The sequence below is a fragment of the Prionailurus viverrinus genome, unplaced genomic scaffold, assembly GCF_022837055.1.
Source record: "Prionailurus viverrinus isolate Anna unplaced genomic scaffold, UM_Priviv_1.0 scaffold_39, whole genome shotgun sequence".
NCBI lineage: Eukaryota > Metazoa > Chordata > Mammalia > Carnivora > Felidae > Prionailurus > Prionailurus viverrinus.
In genome coordinates, this window is record NW_025927607.1 from 2,466,585 (window position 1) to 2,483,406 (window position 16,822).

At 53.0% G+C, this 16,822-nt stretch overlaps 1 protein-coding gene across 6 annotated transcripts in view; it reads left to right on the forward strand.

The window, feature by feature from the left end:
* The window catches only part of TRAF3IP1 (TRAF3 interacting protein 1), a 61,774-nt gene extending 56,572 nt beyond the window's left edge, over positions 1-5,202 (forward strand). For all 6 annotated transcript variants that reach the window (XM_047846543.1, XM_047846544.1, XM_047846546.1 and 3 more), the window contains 2 exons: positions 1,775-1,998; positions 3,572-5,202. In XM_047846543.1, the coding sequence (XP_047702499.1) occupies positions 1,775-1,998; positions 3,572-3,737 (390 nt within the window). In that variant the 3' untranslated portion in view covers positions 3,738-5,202. The remainder of the gene's footprint in view (positions 1-1,774; positions 1,999-3,571) is intronic.
* Positions 5,203-16,822: the final 11,620 nt, after the last annotated feature.

Consider the following 16,822-nt stretch of genomic DNA (forward strand, 5'->3'; position numbering starts at 1 on the left):
TGTGTGTCTATCCTGCCAATACCACACAGTCTTGATTGCTGTAGCTACATAATAAGTCCTGAAATGAGATAGACTGATTGCTCCCTCTTTATTTCTTTCTTAAAAAATATTTTAGCTATTCTAGATCCTTTGTCTTTCTGGATAAGTTTCAGGACAATCTTTTCTGTGTCTCCAAGAAATTTAGTTTGGATTTTGATAGGAATTTTATTAAACTTGTATATCAATTTGGGGAGAATTGACATCTTCACGATGTTTGAATCTTGCAGTTGAGGAACATGGTATGTCTCCCCATTTATTTAGATCTGTTTTGATTTCTTTCATCCACATTATGTAATTTTCGTACGCAAGTCCCACATATATTTTGTTAGATTTACACCTAGATACTTTTCTCTTTTGTTTACGTATACAATTGTAAATGACACTGTATTTTTAATTTCAGTGTCCACGTGATGACAATATATAGACATATAATCGATTTTTGTATATTTATCTTATATCCTGCAACCTTGCCTAACTCTTACTAGTTCTATGAGTTTTACCTTTTGTTTCTACTCATGTTTATTTAACATTTTCTGTGTGCCAGGCATTATGTTAAGACTTTCCATGTGCTTGTCCAAGTTCAGTAGGTAGTGGAGCCAGAATCTTGAGAGGCAGACTATTCGGTCACTTCATTTGTTAGTTTGGCAGATATTTAAGGAGAACCTATATGGGCCACAGTGGATGCAGACACAGGGCTCCTGCCCTCCTGGATCCTACAGTCTGAAACTGGCATTAGAAGTAACACAAATGGTTATATGATAAAAACAAGTTAATTAGTTATAATTTAATTAACAGCATTTGACTCATACTCTAAGTCAGTAAAGCAGTGACACCTTAGACAGCCTTGTGGAGCGGGAACATCCAGGGAGGGCTTCCTAAACAGTATCCAGTATCTTGGGAACGGTTTTCCAAGAAGCCAAACTATTCATTGGTTCTTGTCACTTACATCAATTTCTGAAATTCAGAGATGTCTGTGATAAAAGCTCATATGAAGAGAATTGTAAACGTCGGTTGCCAAAGAGCCCAGCAACTCCTGGCCAAAACTGAATGAAGTTTTCCAGTTGCCTCTGTCTCCTTCCCTCCTTTGCCTGCTACTGTGTGAGACCTCCCCCCTACCCTCTGCACCAGTGATTCCCACCGAGGCCCCAGGCTCCTTGACCTCTGTACCAGCCAGCTCAGTCCAGCCCTCTCCAGCTGACCCTCCGCTTGGCTTGGTGCTGCTGGCCATGCCCTGCTTGCAGACTTCCTCTCCTTCCTTTCCACGTTGCCAGGTTTCCTCCTCTCTGGAGGGTTCCCTTCCTCCTTTCACCTGGCGAGCTGGGTTGCGGTGTCATTTGAGATGGAAAAGAGGTCCATTCAAGGAGTGAGGTGCAGGGTCAGATCCCTTTTCTGTCAGTCTGTCTGGGAAAATCATCAGTGTCCCTCAGCCTTGGTAACAGTAACTATAAGTTTCTGGTCAGTTGGGGAATAAATCTTACTTTATAGAAATTTGCCCTTCAGACAGCCTTCCAGGTCAAGACCCCTCTACCCTTGAGAAGGGAAGGCACGGACCCCCGGTGGGCACAGTGTACCTGCTCCCATGGCTCGGGGCTGCGGCTGGCCCAAGTGTCACGTTCACAGGAAGGACAGTGGGTCCTGAGCCAGTACTGTCCCCACTCCTGTGTCTTTCCACCCTCGGCAGTCCCGCAGAAATGAGGATGTTTCCTTCTCTTCCTGTTTTCCCCACTGACCACAGGAGAAATTGCTTGTCTCTGAGTCAGCGTGGAAGAAGGAGAAGGACATCGTTTCCAAGGAGATAGAGAAGCTGCGTGTGTCCATCCAGACCCTGTGCAAGAGCGCACTTCCCCTGGGGAAGATCATGGACTACATTCAGGAGGACGTGGACGCCATGCAGAACGAGCTGCAGCTGTGGCACAGTGAGAACAGGCAGCACGCCGAGGCCCTGCAGGAGGAACAGAGGTCAGCAGGGGCGAGGGGGGCGAGGGGCCCCCACATCTGTCCAGGGCCCCGGGGGACATCTCCGCCGAAGGAGGAATAGAGGTCGGCAGGGGTGAGGGGGCGGGGGCGAGGGGTCTCACATCTGCCCAAGGCCCAGGGGGATGGGGAGCCCCCACATCTGCCCAGGGCCCTGGGGGGGATGGGGAGCCCCCACATCTGCCCAGGGCCCTGGGGGGGATGGGGAGCCTTCACCTCTGCCCGGGGCCTGGGGGACATCTCCCCTGCAGGAGGAACAGAGGTCAGTGGGGGCATGGGCCCGGGGAGGGGGGCCCCACATCTGCCCAGGGCCGGGGGACATCTCCCAGGAAACCACCACCCTCCCCAAAAGCGGTGTCTTCTGCATTCATACCGCAACATGCACTTTTTTGTAACAAGTAGGAAAGATTTGGAGTTACCTTTCGCACGTAATTAGATGTAGGCAGTAAAAACTATGGGGAACTGTGCAGTATGGGTATTATTTTTTTATGTGTCTTGCCACAATCCCCCCAGTTTTGTAACTGTTTGTAGTTTGGCAGTGTTTTCACTTTTTACTCCAGAAGAAATAAATACAGGTGAACCCATTTCGAAATTGCTACCGTGAAGGAAATAGAACCGCTAAAGAGAGACTTATCTTAGGGAAATGTTTGACAGTCTGTATTTAAAATCGTCCCAGCATGAAACTATATCAGTTGTTAATGTTTTTTTTTTTTTCCAGAAAAGTATCTGATTGGACTCAGTGATATATCTCTAAGCCCGTATAATAAGCTGTGTTATAACGAAGCTATACTCTTTTATTAGTCTGCTTATTCTTAAAAATTTCCTTAAGATTTTAAATTCCGGCACGACAGGAGTTAGGAAATCACCGAGAACTTTTTGGTGCCGAGTCCAGCGTGGTCATTTGTTAGCACTTCGTACGTTTCGTTTAACGTACTAAAAAGTAGCACCCAGATGGTTCTTCCTTCGCAAAACTGATGTTGCTTTATGGCAGGATGGTTGGACACCATCACTCTTTTTGTATTTATTCTGTATCGATATGCTTAAAAAAAACTAAAGGGAAAGGCTGATTTGACCTCTGCCTTCCCAGGTATGTTCTAGATTTTTCCGGGCACGTAACCCAGCACTGAAAGGCCTCATGCCTTGGGCAAGGGAGTCCGGGGGGAGGGTCTCTGGGGGGAAGCCCTTGCAGCCGGGTGAGGCTCCCCCTGGAGGAAGGTGAGGGAGGCGGAGGGCTGCCCAGGGCGGCGGTCTTGGTGGCCGCGCCGTCCCCAGGGCTCTCTGCAGCGTACGTCACGTAAAGACTTCAGACACATTAGGCTCCTGTGTATAATTTCACGTTTGACTCCACTTCGGGTCGCGGTGAGGCTGTGACCCCCGTCGTTCCCAGGCGTGAGGCTTTCGTCCCTCCGTGTCATCACCCGAGCGTGTTCGTACTCCTAGCCCTTTTCTGTGGATGCCGTGAATAACCTCTGTTTGTCTTCTTGCGTCGTTTCGGTCAAGAAGCACGCGTCCGCGGAGCCGCGTGGTCCTCACGAGCCCCTGTGTTGTTTCCCGCCAGCATCACGGACTGTGCCGTGGAGCCCCTGAAGGCCGAGCTGGCGGAGCTGGAGCAGCTGATCAGAGACCAGCAGGACAAGATCTGCGCCGTGAAGGCCAACATCCTGAGGAACGATGAGAAGATCCAGAAAATGGTGTGCAGCATCACTCTGAGTTCCAGAAGGTGAACGCTCGGATGTCTCGGAAGCTGCCAGCCCTCCTCGGGCCGAGAATAAAAAGGCAGAGAGAGCCTCGCTCCTCTCTAAGCTCAGTTTCCCGAAAAAAATGAAGTTTTCGGTGTCCTCCGACCGACGCGCAGGCACGCTCCCGCCCGGAAGGGCCGTGTTCTCGTACCTTCCTCCCGCTGGTGTGTGGCCCGTGGAGGGGACTCCCGCACGCGTGTTCTCCGTGTCTCGGCCGCGGCCTGTGTGCTCAGCTCTGTGCCAGAATCCTCCAGCAGGCGAGCGGTGCTGGTGCGCCGAGGGAGACCCGCGTCCCTCGTCTTCAGGTCTCAGACCTGGAGTCAGGCACTGGCACTTACACGCAGAGCGAGGTCGACTTTGATGAGCAAGGTCGACTTTGAGTTCATCCCCCCTTGCAGAGGGGTCATCTGAGCCTGTATCTCTAGGAGGCACGCGGGAGGTTTTTAAACCTCTTACCCACGGCCCATGCTGCTCGAGGTCATTTTCTCATGGGTCCCTGTTGCCTCTGGCTTGTGTTTACAGCCTTAAAGTTCAGAGATTTGAGGAGGTTTCAGTATGTCCTTGGCGGGAGTCTGGCCCCCGGGTTCTCCCCACGGAGGCAGCAGTGAGTCCGGGTGGGGGGCCTCGCTGTCCTGCGCCCGCGGCTTCGGCCTCTTCCCTCTTCCGCGCTCAGTCGTGCGTCCCTGGGAGGCAGGAAGACTTCGAAGGATGCACCAGTTGACCCCGTTTTTTTGATGTTACCATTTTTTTGGGAAATTGTTTTTTAAAGCAAGGGTTTTTAAAAACATGGTTTATATTTAGTTTTTCACATACGATATCGTCAACACTTACGAAAGTCTTAACTTTGTATGTAAAGGCTTTCCCCTGGTCAGAGACATACTCACAGCTCTTGGGTTCTGGGTCCCGATACCGTTATTTCTAGATATTTGTTGTGTGAACCACGCGGTGCCATTGAAACGCTAGAATTGCCTGAGGAGTTTTGCTTCTTTAAGGATTAGCACGAATGGCATGGGTAGGTTTTCTTCCTGGCATTTCCAAAATACGTCCTTTTCTAAGTTACGTGATCTTCCAAGCTGAATAAGCCTGACATCCGATTAAGTTCCGCCGTTTCCACACACGGGCCATCTCCTCGTTTCTACAGCGCACCGTTAAATTGTGTGATCAGATTGTGCCGAGTACGTTGTTGGAGGCGGGCGGCCGGCCAGTTAACTGTCCTTCGTACACTTCTCTCTCCTACTGAGTTGAACGACTTAGCCCTACAGGGACTGTTTTGCTTCAAGATGTCTGCCTTTTATGAATTTGTATATCTGAATAGAGTTTTTGTGTTGCAAAAGAATTGCATACATTTTATGTGAGTCAGATTTTGTATGAAGTAGTTTATCAAATTGTATCATAAAACTTATTTTTATTTTACACATAAATCATTAAAAACGATCACATATTTTTGCTAGAAGCGTATGGGTTGTGCAATTCCGTTCACACCTGGAAAAAACATTTATAAGCATTTGGGAGTTTTTTTATTTTCAAATGTGCGTATTTTGCTTTTTCTGGTGAAGAAAGTTCAGGGAAATTTACCTTTTCATTCATACCATGACACTTACACCTCTTCTGTGTAAATTGAGGTTTTATAAGCCAGGTAAGCATTTATCAGAAATTTCAGGATCATTCATGAAGTTGTAGAAAGTCTCTGCATGTGATTATGACCGTATCTTATCATAGGCACAGTCAGTCCTCAGGTTATTCATTACTTTGAGAAAATACACAAAGGAGATCATTAAGTGTTTTCCTCTACTTTGGCTGAGACATTTCCAGGAAGTACTGAAGTCACACTGCAGGAGTTCTAATTTAAAAGTTGAGCCGACGCTAATTTACGTTCGAAGAGAATGCGTAAAGCTTTGGAAAAAATAATTCAGGACTAAAATTTGAGCTTTCTGCCCCCGTATTCACGCTTATTTTTCTTTTCAGTAAGCAACTTAAAAAAATAGTAACGACTGGAATCTGTGAAGATGATGTCATTTAGTGGCACGAAGTGCAGGTTAGGATCTGGGGTGGCCTGGAATTGCATTCGGCGCTGACAGGTCCCCTGAAGTGTACTTGGACTTGATAGCTAAGCTGCGCCCGGCTCACTGAGACGCATCTTCCGTCCGTGCGCAGTGTCAGGGCATAGAGCGAAAGCAAGGCCAGCAGGGCGGGGACCCGCAGCCGAATGAACAGGTAGATGTCAAAGGTCACAGGCCGAGGGTGACCCGTTTGCTCGAGCTTCCGCAAGAATCCGGCTCAAACGAGGCCGCGCACAGCAAGACCATGTGCTCAGCCGTTCCCGCCGATGGGGAAGACATTCCGCTCAGAGCTGGACTCCGAGCCCAGCTCCGGAATCTTCCACCCACGCCGGCGATGCAGAGAGCCGCTCACCTCCTCGCCTCCGTGGCCACGCCTCCGAGGAGCCAAGCACCGCCTCCTTCGAGCAGGCTTCCACGCGGTGGTCCGCAGCAGAGGGTGGAAGTGAGAACGGGAGTCGCGGAGGCCCCCTAGCGGCAGAGGCCGGAACTCCTGTCACGCTCCGGAGCCCAGCTGGGGCCTGCCCTTGGGCTCTGAGGTTAGCTGTCCTGCGATGCGCTTTATAAATAAAAAGCTTTTATATTTTTCTAAGAGGTGTTTTGATAAGTATAGTTTATACAAGCCTTACAGTAAGGCAGAAGTGAGGCCCTGCAAGACTCCCTTTTTTGTTCGTTAACGAGCGTCTTCAGAAAGGGAGATTGGGAAGGACATTTTTTTTAACTTTTTTTTTTTTAATTTATTTTTGCAAGACAGTGAGAGACAGAGTGCTAGCGGGAGAGGAGCGGAGAGAGAGGGAGACACAATCCAAACCAGGCTCCAGGCTCCGAGCTGTCTGCACAGAGCCGGATGCGGGGCTTGAACTCACAAACCGTGAACTCATGACCTGAGCTGAAGTCGGTGCTTAACTGACTGAGCCACCCAGGCGCCCCAGGGAAGGACTTTTTTAAAATTCAGCTAGAGAAAAGACATTTAAATGGCTTTGAAACTATAAAAAATTTTAAATCCATATTTAGAGCTGAGTTCCAAATTGATAGCTTCTTAAACCAAGCAAGGAGATCTTTCTGGTAAGAAAACGGGGTTCAAAACGTGAAGTCCATAAATGACACGGAGGCTGTGCCCGGTTAGCCGGGGAGGGGTCCAGGCTTTGTAGACCAGTGTGATCAAAACCCACGCTGCCCTCCCCGGGCCAGAGCTGCCAGCAGGGCGCCCTCGGGCCCCCGCCCCCTTGTCACCTGCCAGGCAGTCGCAAGGGCACGCAGGACGGAGGGCCTCCGGGCTCATCAGTCACCCTCACGTCGTCTGTTTTGTCCTTCAGTGTGCTCTCACGTCTCCCACTTGGGTCTCAGAAAAAGCCTTTTAGCGCCACCATCGCCACGACCGTAACGATCAGAAAGCACTTAAGTTTGCCCTTCAGAACCTTCCTCGAAGCAGGTACCCGGCTGGACGCTACCAGCTGGTGTGCGGGGGGCTCCCTTCCCGGGGGACACTGGTGCGAACACGGGCGCTGCTGCTTCCCCGCAGGGGGGTGGTCCCGCCCCGACGGGCTCTGGCTTTTCTCTAGTGTCCCTCCTGGTAGGGACGGCACAGGACGTGCGTGGTGGCACGTGGCCATCGGGGCGTCGTCGAGGGCCGTCAGGCGCTCGTGGGCTCTGCAGCCGGCGGGGTTGTTGAGCCAGATCGCGGCTGTGCTGTCTAGACCTCAGGCATCTGGCGAGGTGTCCGCTCCCCTGGGGACAGATGTGGGAATGTCCGGATTCGTCATCGGTTGGAAGGACCTCGCCAAAGAGGCCGCGTCTGTGAATGGTGTTGCCCTGGAGGGAATTGCCGGTGGGCCTGCCTCCTGGACATCTTTCCCAACCACTGTCTGGGGGGAGCTGTGGCAGGCGGGTCTGTGTGACTCACACCGGCCTGAGTGCGTGGGCCGGACCCACACACTGGAGAACCGACTCAGCACGTGGGAACGTGAATCGGGACCAGCCCTGCCGCAGTGAAAGATGGCAGGAAGCATCAGGACGTGACGGGGGCTGCGTGGCCTTGGAAGCGCCGTGGAAACCCCCGGGTCGTCTCATGAAGCCGGACTCTGCGACCTTGGGAGGCGTTGGGAGACGAGGCCCGGCTGGCCCTGGGCCACGGCCTGATCGTGGCTCCCACCAGAGCCCAGCAGGGCACCCTGTGACTGTGCTGTGTGAAAATGAGTTTTTAATATTTTTAAATGTACTTTATTTCATTTTTTAAATATTTATTTTGAGGGGCACCTGGGTGGCTCAGTCAGTTGAGCGTGGGACTTTGGATCAGGTCAGGTCACGATTTCACTCTTTGTGGGTTCGAGCCCCGCGTTGGGCTCTGTGCTGACGGCTCGGAGCCTGGAGCCTGCTTCGATTCTGGATCTCCCTCTCTCTCCGCTCCTCCCCTGCTCACGCTCTGTCTCTCTCTCTCTCAAAAATGAATAAACGTTCAAATTTTTTTTAATATTTATTTTGAGAGAGAGAGAGAGAGAGAGAGAGAACGCAAGCAGAGGGAGAAAGGGAGAGCGAGTCCCATGTAGGCTCCACAGTGTCAGCACAGAGCCCTGTGTAGGGCTCGATCTCGTGACCACGAGATCATGACATGAGCCAAAATCCAGAGTCAGACACTTAACCGACTGAGCCTCCCGGGTGCCTGAAGATGATTTTTTTTTAAAAGAAACTTACCCTTTCTTTTATGTATCATTATCCTTAATCATTCCAGTTTTTTGTGTATTTGTGTGTGGCATCATTATAATTTTTAAAACACGGCTCTACAGTTTCATTTAAGGTGGTCTTTTTATTTTTGAAGAGGTGATCTATTGACACGGATCAGTAACGTAAGTGGCAGGGAGGAGACCACACGGAGCCCTCCCTCCCTCCCGTCCCTGCCCCTGCAGGCAGCCATCCCATTGGCCGCGCTGTTTCTTTAGGGAAAAGCAAGCAGACTGAGTACTCAGTCTTCTACTCCCCACAACACACAGAGTCACGAAGGGGAGCATGCCGTGTACACTGTTGCACACCTTGCTTTTCAAGTGTGCTCTGGGGCGCCTGGGGGGCTCAGTCGGTTAAGCGTCCGACTTCGGCTCAGGTCGTGATCTCGCGGTCCGTGAGTTCGAGCCCCGCGTCGGGCTCTGGGCTGACAGCTCAGAGCCTGGAGCCTGCTTCGGATTCTGTGTCTCCCTCTCTCTCTGCCCCTCGCCCTCTCATGCTCTGTCTCTCTCTCTCTCTCTCTCTTTCTCTCTGCCCCACCCCTGCTTGCGCTCTCTCTCTCTCAAAAATAAACAAACATTGAAAAAATTTAATAAACTCCTCTTACACTCATAGATTCAACCCCCCATGATCAGGATGGGTTATTCTGACTCATCGATTAGTTCTGTTACGTATTCATCATCCCTGTTTCTTGTCGCCCAGTGCTTGCCGTCTGGTTGTGAGGGATGGGCCCCCCCCGCCGTGTTGTCAGTTACCCCAGTCTTCTGTGGGTGCCCTGTCCTTGGGGCGTGGTCCCCCAGTGCTCCTGGAGTGCCGCAGGCTGACGGTGCGGGGAGCCGTGCGTCCCCTGCCAGAGGCTGCCGCTCCCTTCCTCACCTCTGCACCACGAGGGACACTGGCGAAAGCTTTCTCCGGTGCCTTCCGAGACGGTGTGGAGGACACCTGTGAGGAGGGTGCAGACCCCCGCCGCCCACGGCCCCCGGGACTCACGTTCTTGCCCGCCGGCAGCCGCCCAAGGAGCCCGCGTTCCCGGCCGGGCTGTGTTCCCCACTGTCACTTCGGATGGATGGTCCCCTCCTGGGTCATAATCCAACCCTACCTGGAAAGGCCCTTGGCAGACTTGAAAATCAAAACCGGGACCCGGACGCTCGGGTGACTTTTCATCGCCGGCTTCTGTGCCGTGTTCCTGGGTCACCGCATTTTGCTGAAGCACAGACGGTTTGGTATCAGCGATAGTCGGTGGACGGGTGTGGGTTTCAAGCGTAACAAGGGAGGAGCCCAGGCCAGAAGCTCGGCCTGCTGGCCCGCGGGGCACGACAGGCCTGCTTTCCCTACGACGGGCCTTGGGGTCATCCATGGGACTGTGCCCCTCGCCCACGGGGAGGAGACGGGGGGAGGGGGGCAGGAGCCGGTGACACGCACGGCCTGGGCCCTGTGTCGGTCCTCGCCTCACCTCGCCTCCGCTGGCAGAGAAGGACAGTCTGGTGAGGCCTGGGGGGCGGGCGCCCCACCAGGTGCCTTTTGCCCTGATGAACTGTTCTCATCTGGTGACAGAGGCTTCCCCTTCCCTTAAGAAACCGCCGAGGCAAAGACAAGATCTCGGTGGGAAGAAGGCCACGGTGGCCTGGGAGTGGAGCTTGGGGTTTGGGGTCCGTGTGGCCCGGACACCCCCTCCTGTACCTCTGAGCCTGTGGTCATGGCCTCCTCAGGCTCGGGGGGCCTGGCAGGAGCCATGGGGTGTTCCCAGCTGGTCGGCCCACGTCCCCTTGTGGGCGGAGGTTCTCACACCTGAGTTTCTACTAGCGGAGGGAAGCGCCTACTGAAATGTGCCACAGACACGCAGTTAAGTCCAGATACAAGTCCAGTCTTGCGCGGTTAGAGAGCCCACGACTAGCATTTTCTTGGGAGGGAACAGGACGGCGGTCTGAGCTGAAGTCTCGCAGGAAAGCCTTGCCTGGTTCTCGAGCCTGGGGATAAACAGGGCAGGGAAGGGCACAGGTCTGCCATGGCCGGCTGGCCCCCACGTGGGGGCTCCAGCCTGCCGGGTGGTGGCACTGAAAACAGAGACGCCTGCCAGAGGTTCGCGGCTTCGAAGCCGGGCACGGGGCCCGTTAGAGCTAAGGGGGCCCGGCACTTCTGGGAAGATTTGTTTTGTCTTCCCAAAGTGAGTGAGGCCCTTCTGGCTTGGCAGTGAGAAGCCAGTGAGACTCTGGGCTTCCCCAGGCAGAGGAGCCGCTTGCCCGCCCCACCCGATGGCCGGTCAGGTGCGGGTCCCCCGGGCCCTGGGCGTTGTCATGGTCTCGAGCGCCAGCAACCCTGGAGGACTGAGATGTAGACGCCCTCCACCGCCCCAAACCAATCTGTAAATTGAATGCAGCGAAAAAAAAAGTCCACATGGGGATATGGAAGAAATTTAAGCCGATGCTATATACTACAGAGCTCTCGTAATTAAAACGAAGTATGGGAAAACATAAATTAATCAATAAAACAGCACAGGAACTTCCGACCACAGAGGTAAACCTGGGGATTTTGTTTCTGATAAATGTGGTATTTCAAAACAGGCGGTTCAGATTGTTGTGAGAGTAAATGGTATTGAAGCCTACGGTTATCCACGTGGCAAAAATAAAGTTATAACCTTGCCTCGGACCACATGCAAAAATAAATTCCAAAAAAATTAACTTAAAAATATGAGACTACTGGGAGAAAATAATTGAAGAACACTTTGCATTGATCATATTTATAGATGTTTTTGTTATTTCTTAGCACATTTATTATCATACTATTTATATATTTATGTCATTTAAAATAGTTCTGTTTTGGGGCGCCTGGGTGGCTCAGTCAGTTAAGCGTCCGACTTCAGCTCAGGTCATGATCTCACGGTGTGTGGGTTCGAGCCCCACGTCGGGCTCTGTGCTGACAGCTCGGAGCCTGGAGCCTGCTTTGGATTCTGTGTCTCTCTCTCTCCTTACCCCTCCCCTGCTCACTCTCTCTCTCTCAAAAATAAATAAACATTAAAAAATTTAAATAGTTCTATTTGGGGGCACCTGGGTAGCTCAGTCGGTTAAGTGTCTGAGCCTTGAGTTTGGCTCAGGTCATGATCCCGGGGTCGTGGGGGAAATATCTCACGGTCTAGCCAAGCAAAAGTAAAAATCAGATGGCCCCCTTGGAAGAATATTTACAACATCTGTAACAGAGTTAATATTCATAATAGATGAAGACTTTTAATTAATAAGAAAAATACTTATGGCCCAATTGAATGATGGATGAAAGATACAGTCAATTCATAAAAGATGCCAATGGGGAAGAAGTGCGTGAGACCGACGTTTAACCTTCCTGTCAAGAAATAACGTGGCCGAGAGTCTAGAATCCAGACAGGACAGAGTTAACCTGGGTTGGAATCCCAGCAGGTCAGGCGCCCTGCCTTCGGCCTGTGCTGGGCTCCCTTACTGGCTTGTGACTTTGGGCAAGTGGCCGACACTTCCTGCCTCATTTTCCCCTGTATTTGGGTTAATCCACATGGCACCTACTTTGTGGGTTATTGTCAGAAATTGCACACCCCAGCCCCTTACTGCCCTGTCTCTGTCTCTTAACACACACACCCCCTGGTGCACAAAGGCTAGAGCTTCAGGCCTCAGCAGAGATGATCTTCAGGACCCCGGCAGGCTGAGCCTGGCTGTGGTTGCTGGTCCCCTCAAGGCCCCTGTCACGGCTCAAGTTTGCCTGGAGAGGCCTGTCTGGGCCCCAAGTGCCCTCCTCCAGCCAGGGAGCTTCTGTCGTTCTCTCCTGCACGGAAACCGCCTCCGCCGTGGCCCCGGGGACACCAGGGGAACATGGCAGGCAGCTCCTGATGAGATGTGCCTCTCGGAACAGATACTGATTGGGACAAGGACATTCGCCAGTTCTTCTGCTTCACTTTCAAGCAGCCTGTGTGAGATCCTTCCGGGATTTTCCAAAATTGTCATTTACACTCCGGGGCAAGGCTGTCTTCTGCGATCACAGGCCCGGCGCTGGCTGGCTGCCTGGCTGCCTGGATCGGCTGCAGTCGCCCTGGGCTTTGAACCTCAGTCAGGGCTCCCCGTCCGGGAAGTCTCCTCTCCCGTTCTGCTGGGGCCTCGGGGAAAAAGAACCCTCTTGGTGGGAAATCGTTTACAAGGATCCTTCGCTTCCAGTTTCCCATGTGAGCCTCTCCGGGGCTGGGAGTCAGGCCTCCTACCCATTTTACAGATGAGAAAGCCAAGGCTGCAGGGGCAAGTCACAGGCCTCCGCCAGCTCTAAATCCCAGGCACCTTTGGGGTAAACGGGGCCGGGGCTGAGTTGCAGAGCGTGTGTGGCCCAGGGGAGCAGCCCTGGAGGCTGCTGCTGGCGGTGGGGCTGCTTTGTCCTGTCATCTGAGCACAGCGCTAAGGAGACCCTTGCTCTAAGGGAGCCCAGCGCGCTGTGGGGGACCCCGGCCCTGCTCCAAACCCCGCACCCGGGCTGGACGCACAGCCACCTGCGGGCCGCAGCCGCTAAATCTGAGTGGGTCTGTGGGGCCCCCGGTACCTTAGGGACCCGTGAAGGTGTTTTGATTTCTTTTATAATCAGATAAAAAGGAACTTTTAGGTCAGACTAGAAGTTTTCATATATACTATTAACATAGTCGTCTTTCTATCAACACAGTTGTAAAAGATCATTTTTAATGCTTTTGGCGGAGGAAGGGCCCACGAAGAAAGTGCCCGCAGGCTGAGTGGGTGCCGGGTCCCACCCCGTCCCCCGCATGGCTGGGCCCACCTCGGAGCTGCCCTCTCTCTGCTCTCCGCCCGGCGCCTCGTCCAGGGGGCCCACAGAGCTGGCGCTCTTCCGGTGGGTTTTCCGCCTCAGGGGTTATGCGTCTGAAGGAAACTGTCTTTGGGGCACGTTCAACACAAACACTGGGATGCATTTAAAAATAGAAGGTTCCAAAAAAACCCCTCTTAAGCGTTCAGCTTATGGGGATGCTTGTGAAATCAAAACCTTGGCCGTGAACTTGGTTCTCTCAGCCCGTGTGCTCCTCCCCGATGCCCCCCCCCCCCGCCACAGTGGCCCCCGTGCCCTAGCCGAGGGCGGTCCCCACCCCTCCCCCCCGACCCCACGGGGCTCCTGTCCTGCAAGGCTGCACACCCGTTTCTGTATCTCCCTCATCTGTACACCTGCCCAAACAACCGTGCGTGCTGTTTAGATTCTCGGAGCCCTCAGCAGTGGAATGAGGAAGGTCACAGCTTGTAAAGGGCAAGGTGGTCTCCCGGGGGGGTGAGGCGGACCACGTGTCATGCGGCTTCCCCTCCCCGTGCCCTGCAGAGGGGCCTGGCGGGGCCCAGCCTGTGGGGCACCTCCAGTCCACACCTGGCCGCCTGGCTGCCTGCCTGGCCGACCCCCAGGTGCTGGCACTCGAGGCCCTGAGCTCTGGGCGCCGGGCGCCGGGCAGGCCGGAGCCGCCTGTGCCCCACGAATGTCATGCTTCCGGGAATTGTGCGTGATTTTACAGTAAATAATTGCTTTTAATTTTATTTATTTCAAAAGTTTTTAGTATTTATTTGTTTTTGAGAGAAAGAGAGAGAGACCCAGAGGAGGCAAGGGGGAGGGGCAGAGAGAGAGGGAGACACGGAATCCGAAGCGGGCTCCAGGCTCCGAGCTGTCGGCACAGAGCCCGACGTGGGGCTCGAACTCACGGACCGTGAGATCATGACCTGAGCCGAAGTCGGACGCTCAACCGATTGAGCCCCCCAGGCGCCCCACACACTTTATAGTAAAAACAGAAGTAGTCAGCAGGGAGAATTCATCACTTAATTGTCTTCCTGTGCCCCTGAGGTTATTTTTTATCTGGACTGTTCGTCTCTTCCCAGCTGCTGTTTCGTTTCATTCCCTTCAGCCAGGCTGGGAGTAGTGACACTATGGAAACGGGCAAAGTGACAGAGTGACCCCAATAATGACGCACGTGTCAGAGCCACACTTGTGAGTCGCGGCCACAACGCACACAGGAGTTCAGCCAAAATCAGCAACATCTTCTATGAGAATAGATGTATTATATCCCTGTTAATATTTATAATTCACCTCCCCCCGCCCCACCCCGACCAGGGGAGGAGACAGTCTCGGGTTTGGTCCTCTGGCTGGGACTGGGGGGCAGGAGGGTCTCCTTGTGGCTCAGGGCCTCCCCCCTGCCGGCTCCGCCCACCGGAGGGCAGCCCCTGCAAACCCCCCTAGGTGCCTGGGGTGATCCTCCCTTCCAAGACCATCTCCTTCCAGAAGTGGTTCATCAGGTGGCATTCCTCCCGAGTCCCCAGGCCCCTGTAAAGGCGGGTCCGCTGGATCTGGGGGGGCTGCCGCGGGAGGAGCGCAAGGAAGGTGAGCTGATCGCTTTACAAACAACCGTACCTGCCCTGCAGCAGACAAAACGGCCTCCTGAGGTTCTAGCTCCTTCAGCCTCTGTTTTCTGGAACAGGCGCATTTGGGGGCTTTGGGTGTGGCCTCCTCCCCGTCAATTTAGTGGCTCCAGGCTGCTGAGGCGCTCCTAGGGGTCTGGCATGTGGCAGGGGGGTTCCAGAACCAGAGAAGAGCTGGAACACAGGGGGTGGGGGTGGGGGGCATTGCAGATGGGGCAGAACTTGCCTCCTCCACCCCAGGGAAGATGGGCTGCCCCAGCCAGGGTCCTGACCTGGGAAGCAGGGGAGGGGGGGGTCCCCCGTGTCCTTCCCTGATCACCGATGCCTCTGTGGATCCTGTGTGGGGCAGGCGTCAGGCCAGCAGCAGCAGCACTGAGTGGCTCAAGAGGTAGGTGGGTGGCGGTTCCCGCTCCTTTGCCCCCACAGCTGCTGCTTCTGGCTCAAAGACCTTTGTTGTTTGAGCTTTCTGCTCGCCGAGTATTTGTTCGGCCAGAAACCAGCGCCAAGAGGGAAACAGACATGGCTCACGGCCCCGCCTTCCTAAGTGAACCCCCGTTCACATGCTGGCCGCTGGCGTGGGTCCGTTTTCCCATCTTTACAAACCGTTTTTACAGGGGAGCTCGGTCATCACCACCATCTGTCTCCGGAACTTTCTCGCCTTCCCTACTCTGTCCCCAGGACACCCTGCCCACCCCCCACCCCCAGCCTCTGGCGCCCACCCTTCTGCTCCGACCCTGTGGGTGTGACGGCTCTGGGGACCTCACGGAAGTGGAACCACACAGTGCTGTCTTTCTGCGACTGGCTCGTCTCACCAGGCACGACGGCCGCGTTTCATCCAGGTTGTAGCCTCGGCAGCCTTTCACTTCAAGGCTGACATCTCACTCCATGGAGAGACCACATGTTGTTTATCTGTCCGCTGATGGACACACAGGTTGCTCTCAGTGCTTGGCTGTCGTGAGTAATGTCCAGATCGTGAACGTGGCTGTCCAGATCCCTGTTTGCGTCCTCGTTTCCCATTCTTTTGGATGGATACGCGGAACTGGGGTTGCGGGGATCACATGAGGATTCTCTGATTGTTTGAGGAATCCCCGGTCTGTTTCCCACAGCAGGGGCACCGTTGTATATCCCCACCAGCAGCGCCCAGGGTTCCCATCCCCCCACATCCCTGCCCACACTTATTTTTGTGTTCCGCGTAATTTTGAAAAGGATCTTGGGCACCGTGTTATACCATCCAGGCCCATTCTGTCAAGCCCGTTGATGGTCTCACCCAAATGTGCATCCTGGAAGATGTTTCTCCTTGTTTCATCACTTACTGAGAGAGGTATTGAAAAGTGTCCTGCCCACTAGGAACGTTATTTCCCTTGATGTATATTTTCATCCTTTGCCTTTACATCTCTCTGAATTTTCACATTTTGTGTCTCTTGAAACATTCTGTCAGGCAGTCTTGGTTTTCACCTGGAGAATCTGGAGAATCTATTCCATTTGGACGTATTATACTCTCTCATTACGTGGGCTCAGTTTTTCCTACTTTTTTGCTCTTGCTCACTTCCCCCCTGTTTTTTTTTTTTTTTTTGCCTTGTTTTGGAAAAAGAAAAGTTTTTGTCCTATTTCTTTATTTTTATTACTCCATTTTCCTAGACCTGTCTAGTTTGAAAGTTATGCTTTCAAACTATGGTCGTTATTTTAATAGTTACTTTAGCTACTTTAAACTCCTTCGAGTTTACAAAGTCTAAGATTAATCTGTATCTTTTTTTTTTTTTTTAATTTTTTTTTTCAACGTTTATTTATTTTTGGGACAGAGAGAGACAGAGCATGAACGGGGGAGGGGCAGAGAGAGAGTGAGACACAGAATCGGAAACAGGCTCCAGGCTCTGAGCCATTAGTCCAGAGCTCGACGCGG